Here is an 11,557-nt window from a genome sequence, read left to right on the forward strand (position 1 = left end):
AATGCTCCCAAAAAGTGACCTCATGAGTTCAGAAGTATTTTTTGTCCAACACACCCTTAATCCCAACAGTAATTTCTCAGCTGAGATACAGTAGGATACATTCAATAGTAACACCAGGCAGTCAACTACACATTGCAGTCATCACTACCAACCAGTGCTATCCCATTGCTATCTAGCATGGAAACTTCCAGGCAATGTTTGTCCATGCTATCGATTCCATCATCTAAAAGCACAGTATTTCAGGACCATCAGTTCGCCCAGTTTGTGAAAAACACAGAGCTTGAAGACAGCCCCTGCTGGACCACACTTAAACAGAAAAAACAATACACCCAGCCTCACAATTATGGTCCCTACAGCAAATACATGTAAACAAAGGCCTTGGATAACAAACTGAACCTGTCCTTTGGCCAGTTACACCAGCCACCTCTCTCTCAAGAGCCTCCATGATATGACACCAACAACTTTGTCTTTTTCATGTCTGGAACCTGTTGGAAAGTACACTTTTGTCTGACATAAGACACAGCAGAGGAGCATCTTCTTCATAGTTCTATCCAAAATGATGCAGATAACAGTAGGCCTCCCCATTATACAGACGTGCCTATTAGGGTATCACCTCTTTTACCACAGAGTAGGTGAGGACAGACTTGTTTATTAATTGACTGCCAATTCAAAGCTGCACTCCCAGTTGTAAAACAAAGGCATAATCCACTATTTTATCAGCTTTTGCTCCCATATCATTACAATTACATCATTTTTCCAGTTGCAGTTGCTATTTGAAGATCTATTTTCTAGCTCATTCTCTATACTTAGATCTCAAAATCCTGGAATACATGCCGGCCTCTCTTTTCCTAAGGTTATTCAGAAAGAAAACTTGCAAACTGCAAGTCAAAGATGTGAAGAAAAAAAGATGATTGTGCTGAGAATCTTTAGCTCACTGCCTTAAGAGTTTTAAAAGTACTAATCTAGACAACTCCATTCCTCCCAAGAGAATTAATCACATAAATTAATAATAAGGCACATCACATCCATTTTCAGTAGATGTCAAGCATTAAGCACTCCACAGTTACCAAAACTAGGGCAGAAAGAATGATGCCCATCACAAAAAATAGAGAAAAATCTGCATGGTATCAATAATCTTCAGCATCCATGCCCTTATTGCTTCCTCCCCACTTTTCTTTTGACAAATGCTTCTCCGGACGTAGTCCTAAAGACAACGTTACTGATATATTTTGCTCTGATTTTAGAACACTCAGAAGTATTCACAGAACTGACCTTTCGAAAACTTCAAAGCTGAAAGCAATGTTTATATCTACAGATGACATGCAGGACTCTAAGTATTTAAAAAACCTAGGGAAGAGTCCCAGTTACGTTTACGTAAGATCTGGATGACATCTGTATGCTAAAGAATTGCTTAAAATATTAAAAGTTATACCATGCTACAGAAGTGTAATACAGCAAGGACTTTGAAAGACATATGCCTTACAAAGATAAATTATTCTCGTCCTCTACATATGTGATATATCAGGAAAGATTAAAGAGTCATCTTCAATTATTATTTAAGTCACATTACTTACCTACTCTTTTCCCTAAAACTGCAATACTTCCATTCATTCCAAGCCCATGCGCAGACTAAAAAAAAAAAATTTCCACAAGGAAATTACTAGCAGATGGAAATTAAATGAATAATTAGGCAGTCTGGTATCAGCTTATTTGAAATTAATGTTGTATCAATCAATGTACCTATGTAGAGTCCAAGAAGACTTCTGAACAAAAAATTAAAATTCTGCAATATAAAGCCTTACTTAAAATGACTATTTAACAGTCTCCCCATACTTTACAACACACCAAAACAAAGTATTTTAGAGATCTGAAGCAATGCCCATATGGTGCCAGTCACAGGGCAAACTTTCTAATAAATGACAGTGAGTGAGCAGCAGGAGAAGTCAGATGACACTGCAAACACAGATGCTGGTTAATTCCATCATTACAGTAAGTAAAAATTTTAGTTGTGAACAACCACTTTAATTTTTATGCAAAATTACTTCTAGGACCTGTTTAGATAAACAGGCAGTTAAGACACCAACAGAAATTCATTCAGAAAACAGCTTAAGACTGTCAGGGATCTAAGTGCACCTTCCCCCGGCCATCTGCCTTCCCTGAAAAGACACACAGACACACACATGAAAGTACAGTTTTTGTAACACCAGTACCAGAAAAGATAGGAAAACTTCAATTTCTTTGGAAGCATTAGTACTCACTAGAATATATTCAGCAGCTTCATTTGGAGGAGCAGTTTTCCTAAAGCTTTTTTCCTGAAAATGCTGAAGGTTTGTAGGTAGTGCAATACCAGAAGTCCGAAACCTTCCTGTCCTACAGGAACTCTGTAAAGTTTCCCTGTTTGTGCTTCGGGCCAGCGAAGCCAGAAATCCCAAGTTACTTACAGAACTTACAGGTTCTTTGGCTGCCTTGTTAGCCACATCTGTGATGTCCCTAGCCTCTGCTTTAGAAATTACATCGGGTCTTTTGCCAAGTGATTCCACTTTCACACTATGAAATCTAGTAGTCCTAGAAAAAGAGGAGTCTGCTACGCTATGGACTTCTAACGACCGAAGCACGTTTGGGGAGGCTGTAGATCTCAAGTTACCAGCCTCAAAGCATTTGGACTGTCCTTGTGGTTTCAGAGAACTGTGACGTGCCGCTTGTGCTGAATACCGAAGAGGTGACAAAAGCAGATTTTTCTGAGGACTTAATTCATGAGTACTGAGAAGACCAGCCCCCATTGCTGCAGTGCTCAGCACTTTGCCAATAGGTTTTCCATGCTGCTCTACAACCTTAGATTCTTCATCTCCATCAGACAGTTCAAGTTCTGGGTTCACTTTTCCTATGTCATATATCTCACTACACTGTTCAGTGGTGCTCGCTTCTGTTAACAAAGCAAAAGTATCTGTTTCAGGTAGAAGTTTTTCTTCTGTTCCATATAGTTCTATATTTGTTAGATTTGGAAACAAAACAGCATCCTCCTCACTTGTTGAGGTCACATTTTCAGATGCTTTTTCTGACCTTGCAGGCAGAGATGAAATAGGAGTCAGAATACTATTTGTAGGTAGTTTTGCATTTTCTAGTTCGACACGAGATATTTTCGGTGGTAACCTGATGCTACTGACTGACTGAGACCAAGAGTTGTTCTGCCAAGTGTCATCTTCCCTAAGAAAGTCATTAGTTGTGGATGGCATTGTTCTACCAGCAGTGGCCAAAGTAGCCAATGCTGAAAGTGCATTTTGGGAAGACTCTGAGGGATATGAATTCCCAGGAGGAGGTAGGCAGGACTGTCCGATATGGGGGAGCACTCTTAAAAAACGGTGACGAGCAGCAGCCATTGAGCCACTAGATGGTCGAGGAGCCATTGGAGGACGAGGTTTCACCTTGACAGTTTTCTTAGGCTATTAAAAACAAACAAACAAACAAACAACCCACACATAACAATTACTCTTTGAATAACAATTGCACTCAAAGACCTGACAGAGATCATATTCCCAGGAATTCAGACAGTGTGAGGCCAGAAAGGAGGAAAGCATTCTTTCTACTCCCTCATCTGCTACTAGCCGTCAAGACTTCACCCCAACATCTGAATAATAAAATCCAAGATTGTAATCAGAAAAGGCTGTTAAGTAAAAAGTCCACAGTGTAAGAGGAACAGAAAAGGGAAGCCAGAATGCCACTGATGTTATGCAGAAGAGCTTAGGGTCTCAAACAAGATGAACAATGAAAGAAAGTATGTAATCTTCATTGTACATCTAAGACAACCTAGACAGACACGAACCCAATGTAAAATTTTATCTTCTAGGTACTCTCTTTCTCATATTTAACTTTATAGGCTTTTCAGTTACAGTATTTCTAAGGAAGTTTCATTTAAGAGAAACATTGACTTTTACCAGAGCAGCACTGCAAACCAACACTCCTTAAAGCAGTGGAAGAAAAAACAAACAAAACCCCAAAAAACTCACACAACCAAATAAAACCACCCACACAAATAAATCCAGGACCAGTAGTGAATTCTTTGAATGTGGACAAGTAGATCCAAGTAAAGCCAATGCCCCACATTGTTTATACTGCTTATACAACAGCATTTACTTAAACAACAGATAAGAAATCATCTACCCTTGATCACTTCAGTTCCCAAGACAGCAAAGTATCTGACCTGCTTTTTAGAAAAGCCAGCGCTAGGAAAGTGCAAGTCATTGCACGACAGAAAAACTGAAATCACAACTTCACCTTTTTACTCAGATTCATGTTCTCCATCTTTGCCTTGAGCAGTTTCATTTTATTCATAGTAATTGAATTCTCAATAATCTGTTGGCCAGAAGGTGAGGCCTCTGTCTCATCCTCATCATCAGCATATAAATTATAAACTGAACCATTGCTGAAAAGAAAAAAAAATAAATTACTCTATTAGAGGGTGAACACAAACTATGTTTTCAATGTAGAGTATTCTCACAACTAGAAAGCCATATCCATAGTTGATCTGTTGACAAAGCATTATGTAAAACTGCATGCAAAGGCATTTCAAAGCCATTTATTTTATCACATAGCCTTCCTTAAAAGATGCTCATGCAAAGTGATGATGCTGAAATCAGAACACAGCCACACTTCTGGGTAGTTGTTATACCACATACAGTTGGTTCACACTCACTATGTATTTTCCCCACAGAGGGGATATCCAGTTCCACAGATGTCTACTGAAGGTACAGCCAAAGCTGTTAACTGTGCCTCTCAGGTAACAAGGTGATCTGTTTTCCAATTAAACAGACACTGGGATGGAAAGACAGTCCAAATTTCTATCCACTCTGAGGGGTGTTCTCACCATAAATGGAAAAGGAGGGGTCCCCCATGTGGATGTGATATTCTATTTCTACATTTCAAATAAATAAATAAGGACTAGTTTAGGTAACCAAAGGGTCTCATATTTGGAAAAAAAATAAACAGATTAGAACTGCTAGTCCCAAGGCAAAATATTTTAACTCGGTAGTCACGGGAACTTTGTAGCATCACATTGCCTTTTTCCATTCTGTATTCTAACAGAATGCAAAAATTCAATGTTTTAAAGTCAGTATCTGACTTGTTTTTCTTATGAAGTAATGAAGCATTAATTACTAACACACATCCAACGTTTGACAGCGAAATGAAAAAACCCTTAGGAGTGTCCAATTCATTACGAATTGATGCATTTTCAACACTGTATATAGTACATTTTAAAGAGTGTTTTAATTCTTCCATTAGGCTGTCAGCATCTAGAAATCACTGCAATCAGGCAATTCTCTTGTGTTCATAAAAATGTCTTAGTAGATTTAACCAAAGTTTCTCTCTCCAAAAGAGACCAAGGAAGAATTAAAGATCATGAAAACGTCAGTACCAAAAAGAAAAAAAAATGTCGTTAATTAGAGCTGGCACCTTACCTGATTCTTGGAAATACTCTGCTGCCCTTAGTCAAGAGCCAGTATTTTTGCACTGACTCTCCAAATCTATTTCCTAAAATGTAAGAAAATTCCGAAGGCAGCACGGCTGGGAGACGGATCTTTAAGAGCAAGATGGCAGCAAATTCAAAAGAATAGTCAGCAAAATAGTCCAGTCATTTCCTACCAAAAACTGAACAGCTCTATGTGGGGACAGTCCATGTGCATATTATATACCTCCAGTGGTAAAGATTCAAAACTAAAGAAAAACAGAATTTTAACTCTGTAAAGACTTAAGTCACCAACTCCAAACAATTCTTTGAACTTCCCTTCCTTCAAGATAAAGGTAAAGATGGAAAGAATAGTAAAGTGTCTCACATGTTTGGTTGTGGTGTGTGGGTTTGGTTTTGGGTTGGGTTGTTTTGGGGGGGTTTTTTTGATGCAAAAAGAATTGTTATCCTTTTTCCTGCATTTTCTGGCTAAATAGGAGCCAAAAACTGTAAAAAATGGAGTAACAAAAGGATTTTTTTGCTTTAATGTGATTGTACAATTATAGAGGTTACACAGGGAGCTTTGTTCTTGATGGTACTTTTAGTCCATTTTCCAATGAGTAAATTTCAAATTACTTTGTCCACAGGTGTCAACATTTTGGAGATCTTGCTTGTAAAATGCCTGCCTCAAAAATGATGAGTAGCTTGTTGTAACACTTTTTACACCGATACTGTGATAGTTTCACTGTAAAACCAGGACAGATGCCTGCCAGACCTCTACTGCAACTTCAACAACCTTATTTTTAATCCAGAGACAATAATCATTGTGTGTATTTACACCTTGTCAAGTTTTAGCCATTAACTTAAGCACAGATAAAATAAAATTACCTTGAGAAATAGAAAACAAAACCCAGACCAACGTCTCATTTCTAAATCGCAGTCACTAAATTCTGCTCCGCACATAAGCAATGTGAGAAAAGCTGATAAACAAGTGCCTCAAAATGCTCAGTCACCAGTGTACCTACACATATAAACACATTCAACTGTTAGCATGGAGAACACCAGTATCCAGAGTGATTGACAGCCTTCTTCTATAAAGATCAAATGAAAAGATTTGATTTGTTTCTGTTCTCTTCTCTCTTTGCTACTTTTTCCATTTCCCACAAAGTTTGACCTGGCCAACCCCCCTGCCAAAGCAGGTTCACCTCAAGCAAGTTGCACAGGAAGGCGTCCAGGCGGGTTTTGAACATCTCCAGAGAAGGAGACTCCACAACCTCTCTGGGCAGCCTGTTCCAGTGCTCTGTCACCCTCACTGTAAAGAATTTTTTCCTCACGTTTAAGTGGAACCTCCTGTGTTCCAGCTTTTGGCCACTGCCCCTTGTCCTACTGCCGCCCACCACTGAAGAGTCTGGCCCCATCCTCTTGACACCTGCCCTTTAGATGTTTGTCAACATTAAAAAGGTCCCCTTCTCAGTCTCCTCTTCTCTAGCCTAAACAGGCCCAGCTCTCTCAGTCTATCCTGATAAGAAAAATACTCCAGCTCCTTAATCATCCTATCTCTCTTGAACTTGGGTGGCCCAGAACTGGACACAATACTCCAGATGTGGCCTCACCAGGGCAGAGTAGATGTGGGGAAGAACCTCCCTTGACCTGCTGGTCACACTCTTCTTAATGCACCCCAGGATGCTATTGGCCTTCTTGGCCACAATGGCACATTGTTGGCTCATGGTCAACTGATCATCCACCAGGACTCCCAGGTCCTTCTCTGCAGGGCTGCTTTCCAGCAGTTCAACCCCCAACCTGTACTGGTGTCTGGCGTTATTCCTCCCCACGTGCAGAGGCAAGTAGCCCTCATTGCCTTGGGCTACACTTGCCCTCACTGAACTTCAGGTTCCTCTGCGCCCAACTCTCCAGCCTGTCCAGATCTGGCTGAATGGCAGCGCAGCTTTCTGGTGTATCAGCCATTCCTACCAGTTTAGTGTCATCATCAAACTGCTGAGGGTACACTCAGTCCCTTCGTCCAAGTCACTGATGAATACATTGAATAGGACTGGACCAAGTACTGATCCTTGGGGAACACCACTAACCACAGGCCTCCAACCAGACTCTGCACCACTGATTAAAACCCTCTGAGCTCTGCCATGGAGCCAGTTCTTCACCCACCTCACTGTCCCCTCATCTAACCCACACTTTCTATTTGGTCAAGTCATACCCATAAGAAAAAGAAGGTTTATGCTGCAAACAGAGAAATGCTTATAAAACTGAACAAATGCCTTCAGACAGAAGAGAAGCGCTTAACAAAAGTTTTTAATATCTATACTGCCAAACTGACTCTCCTGTGAAATGTTCCCAAGAGAGGGCTGGAATGTTGAGAATTGCCTCAAGCAGGAGGTCAGCTTTATCTCACTCTATGTGACACACACACAGTGACAGATGACTGTCAGCATGACCACTGACCACAAAGTACTACTGTATTGTTAGGCCACCCAGTTACAGCATCTTAGTAGTCCTTAGGGCACAATTCTTGCAATATTTGTCCTGGTTTTTAGCTGGAACAGAGCTGGGTTTCTTTTTAGTAGCTGGAATAGTGCTGCATTTTGCTTTCAGCCTGGGATTTGTTATGAGAGAGACACTGATAACATACCAGTGTTTGCATTTTTATCACTGGAAGTGAAGAACTTCATGTTTTGATAGTCTACAAGCACAAGATCTAAGTGGGCAAGGAATATTTAAATTAATAAGATAAACTGGCATTTGGTTATGCCAATGGGATATTCCATATCATATTACATCTTGTCCAGTATATTAGTGAGGGTCTCTTCCTCTTTTAGCTCTCTCTGACTTTCACTCAGGCTCTCACTCTTCCAGGATTGCGGTTTCGGTTCGGGATTGTCACTCCTCCAGGATCGTTATGTGGGAACGGGCCGGGCTCAGTTGGCGGGTGGTGAGCAGTTGCACTGGGTATCACTCATTTGCATATTTTGTCACTGTTATCACTATCACTACTATTTTCAAGTTTTCTTTTATTTCCATTATAAAACTGTTCTTATCTCAACCTATGAGTTTCCTTATCCTTGCCCCCTAATCCTCTCCCCTATCCCCTGGGGGTAGGGGGGGGGAGTGGGTGAACAGCTAAGTTGGCTGCTAACCAAGGGCTAGCACAGTGAAACTATCACAATATTCCAGATATTATTTTGACAAAGTCAACAAATAAAGCTGAAAATTACGCAGCATCCCCCTTTTGAAGAATAATATAAAGATTAAAACCAACTTTACCTCAAAGATTCAGATAATGGTGTTAAAGTGCCATCTCCCCGATCTACCACACGGAAGAAATTCAACTGATCTCCTTCTCGATAAACTAAGAAGGTAACTTGTTTGTTGGCTGGCCCTTTCTCACAGATCTCATCCCTACTGGGATTCATGTACTCAGCCATTTCCCTGATAGGGTCTTCCACAGGAACTACAAAGAGATAAAACATATTAAAACCAAATTATTATTGTTATTATTATTATTGTTTTGATCACCTTTGAGAGCTCAGTTCAATTTATAATGGGAACTTCCAACCCTAGGAAATATGCTGTACGTTTTCCAAGTGAAAAGTAATAAGGCAATTTCTCCATTTTCATTCCTCTATAGATGATCCACATAACCCAGTTTACCACTAGACAACCAATGCCCAATTCTTACTAACCAGATTTTAAAAGCTATTTGTATAATGACATTACAGTATCATTTTTTCCGCAGGTGAAGAATTGCTGATTTTAAGACTAGATTATTCTATAGACAAAGATACTTGTTAAACTAAGGGTAAATAAAATGAAAAGGATGGTGTGGTTGGTATAGTAAGAAAAGATGGAAAAATATCCCTCTATTTGTTAAGTATTTTTCCAATTAATTTGGAACTAAACTCCACTCATCTAAAATTCTTAGCTAAGAGAAGCTGTTTACAGTTATAAGATGTTGCATAAAAATCATTATTTTTAACTGAGTTAACACCTACCTCTTCTAGTGTTAATAGGTCCACCTCGCATAGCCAGAACTAACTTCAGAGTGCAGCCTTCTGAAATGCTGTAAATAAAAAAAAAAGTTGTAGCACTCTATTGTTTATGCTAACAATAATTTAGAAACATTCATTGCAATTTTATTCTATACTCACTTATAATCATTCAAACAATAGTCATCTTTCAGCTCTGTATTATTCCAAATTAAGTGCTGCTGAGAAACAGGAATACCTGAACAAAACAAACAACAAAAAAAAGACAGCATTAAAATTGGAGCTTGGTGGGAGGGTGTTTGGGGATTTTTGCTTTTTAGAGAATGTAGAGGTAAGAAAGAGGATCACAGGGAAAAGAAGAAAGGAAGCAGGACAAGGACAGGCTCTTGAGCAGCCTTCAGTCATGATATCCAACCTCCCAAACAGTTACAAGAACGAAGTTAAGGTTTTCAGCAGGCTTGTGGTCACACTCAAGAGTTCAATCTTCTGGCTCAATAAGGGGTCTGCAGAAGTATTCAGGTGCTTCAGGTTTATTGAATACTTGCTCTTTTCCAGTCATTAGATGAGGGAAGGTTTTTTGCTCTTATCTGTGCCTCAGAACTTTATGTCTACCGACAGAAAAAACAGGATAAAACTTCTAACTACAGAACTGCTGAATAATTTAATCACAGACCAATATTCTGTACTACTCACAGTAAAGACAAGGTTGTATTAAGGTAACTGGTCGCAGCTCTATTACAGTGGTGACAACTGTAGATGTTTTTATCACTGCTTGGTTTGGAATCTGAAAGTTCACATGTACAATATAGTACCATAGCAGTTAATCAAACTTCTTACTACAATCACTTTTATTTTGTTGTGGGTGTTCTTTTAGGTCAACAGAACATTTTATTACTTATATCCAGTAATACTAATTTTCAACTCGAGTTCTGGGACAGATTTGGCTATTTTTTGTTAAAAGGAAGTAAGCATACTGAATATTTGTTCCTTATTAAAAATCCATAGTCTACACAATGATTAACTTTGTTGCTTTTTGCCTGCATAGTCAATTAATTTAGATACAAATCTAATACACATTAAAGATAATAAGCGTAAGCTGGTACAGCCTGAGGTCTTAAACACATTTTGACTAGAATGCTGCTACTTTTCAAATTTTGGATAGAGTACAAATCAGGACAGTTATGACAGGATGAGACATGTCAGATCACAAAAAAAAAAAAAGCTAATAGGAAGATGAATAGCTATCTTTTTTGCCTTTAAAAAAAAAATTCCCTTCACTATCAAAAAGTACAGTTTCAATTTGTCTAGTGAAATCCAGGTAATTAAGATCTCACTGTGCATTACTGACTAATTACTTAAAACCAAAATCTATAGAGGCCAAGAACTACTTTTTCAAAAAGGTCTAAACACTACTCCTCAGGCTAAGAAGCAAAAGCTATAAATATATTTTCCAAAAGGTTACATTAAGGTAACCTTACCTTATACTTTTATTCATTGCATGTTCAGATACTTAAAAGGAGATGCAAGTAGGAATGCTACACAGTAAGACTTCTCAAAATACATCTGGCAAGAAGGGAACACAAAGATCAGAGTCTCCCGGGTGGTTTCCAAAAACATCTCAGCTTCCTGAGGCTTGCAAAAGGACTAAGCAAGTTGTGACAAAAGTTACATAGTCCCTTCATACCTGGAGGAATGGCACAAAGCTATTAACCCATCACCAGCAAGGAAGAAAAGGGGACAAGTTTCTGGTGAAAGTCCAAGCAGATTCAACAAGCAAGCAGAAGACATGCTAAATGGACACCTCCATGCAGAAGGAGGAGTGCACTATGAAGGAACTGTCATTGTTACTATTTAAGTTTAGAGAAGGTGACAATTTCCTTTTCTCACCACAGCTCACATCTAGATCTTCTTTTTAAGAATGACCAACACAACTTTACTTCATTTGGATGCCATTTAACATGAATCTTGTATCCTCAAGATATTTATGAGGGTAATAAGTTCATACAGTAGACTATCATAATTGCTACTACACTGCCAGCTATTTAATAACTGGTTAGTGGTTATGTTTCAAGTCTGCAGCTTAAGCAAAACAAGAACAAGCTGGCAACAGCCAGCAAAG

At 39.0% G+C, this 11,557-nt stretch overlaps 1 protein-coding gene across 1 annotated transcript in view; it reads right to left on the bottom strand.

The window, feature by feature from the left end:
• Nucleotides 1–9,672, bottom strand: part of ZFAND4 (zinc finger AN1-type containing 4) — a 13,558-nt gene extending 3,886 nt beyond the window's left edge. Inside the window, exons 1-6 of the mRNA XM_010169811.2 lie at nucleotides 9,601–9,672; nucleotides 9,445–9,512; nucleotides 8,717–8,903; nucleotides 4,273–4,420; nucleotides 2,259–3,440; nucleotides 1,575–1,629 (exon numbers count right to left, since the gene is read on the bottom strand). Coding sequence (XP_010168113.2) covers nucleotides 1,575–1,629; nucleotides 2,259–3,440; nucleotides 4,273–4,420; nucleotides 8,717–8,903; nucleotides 9,445–9,475 — 1,603 coding nt within the window. The 5' untranslated portion in view covers nucleotides 9,476–9,512; nucleotides 9,601–9,672. The remainder of the gene's footprint in view (nucleotides 1–1,574; nucleotides 1,630–2,258; nucleotides 3,441–4,272; nucleotides 4,421–8,716; nucleotides 8,904–9,444; nucleotides 9,513–9,600) is intronic.
• Between the last annotated feature and the right edge of the window lie 1,885 nt (nucleotides 9,673–11,557).

The sequence above is a fragment of the Antrostomus carolinensis genome, unplaced genomic scaffold, assembly GCF_000700745.2.
Source record: "Antrostomus carolinensis isolate BGI_N321 unplaced genomic scaffold, ASM70074v2 scaffold8636, whole genome shotgun sequence".
NCBI lineage: Eukaryota > Metazoa > Chordata > Aves > Caprimulgiformes > Caprimulgidae > Antrostomus > Antrostomus carolinensis.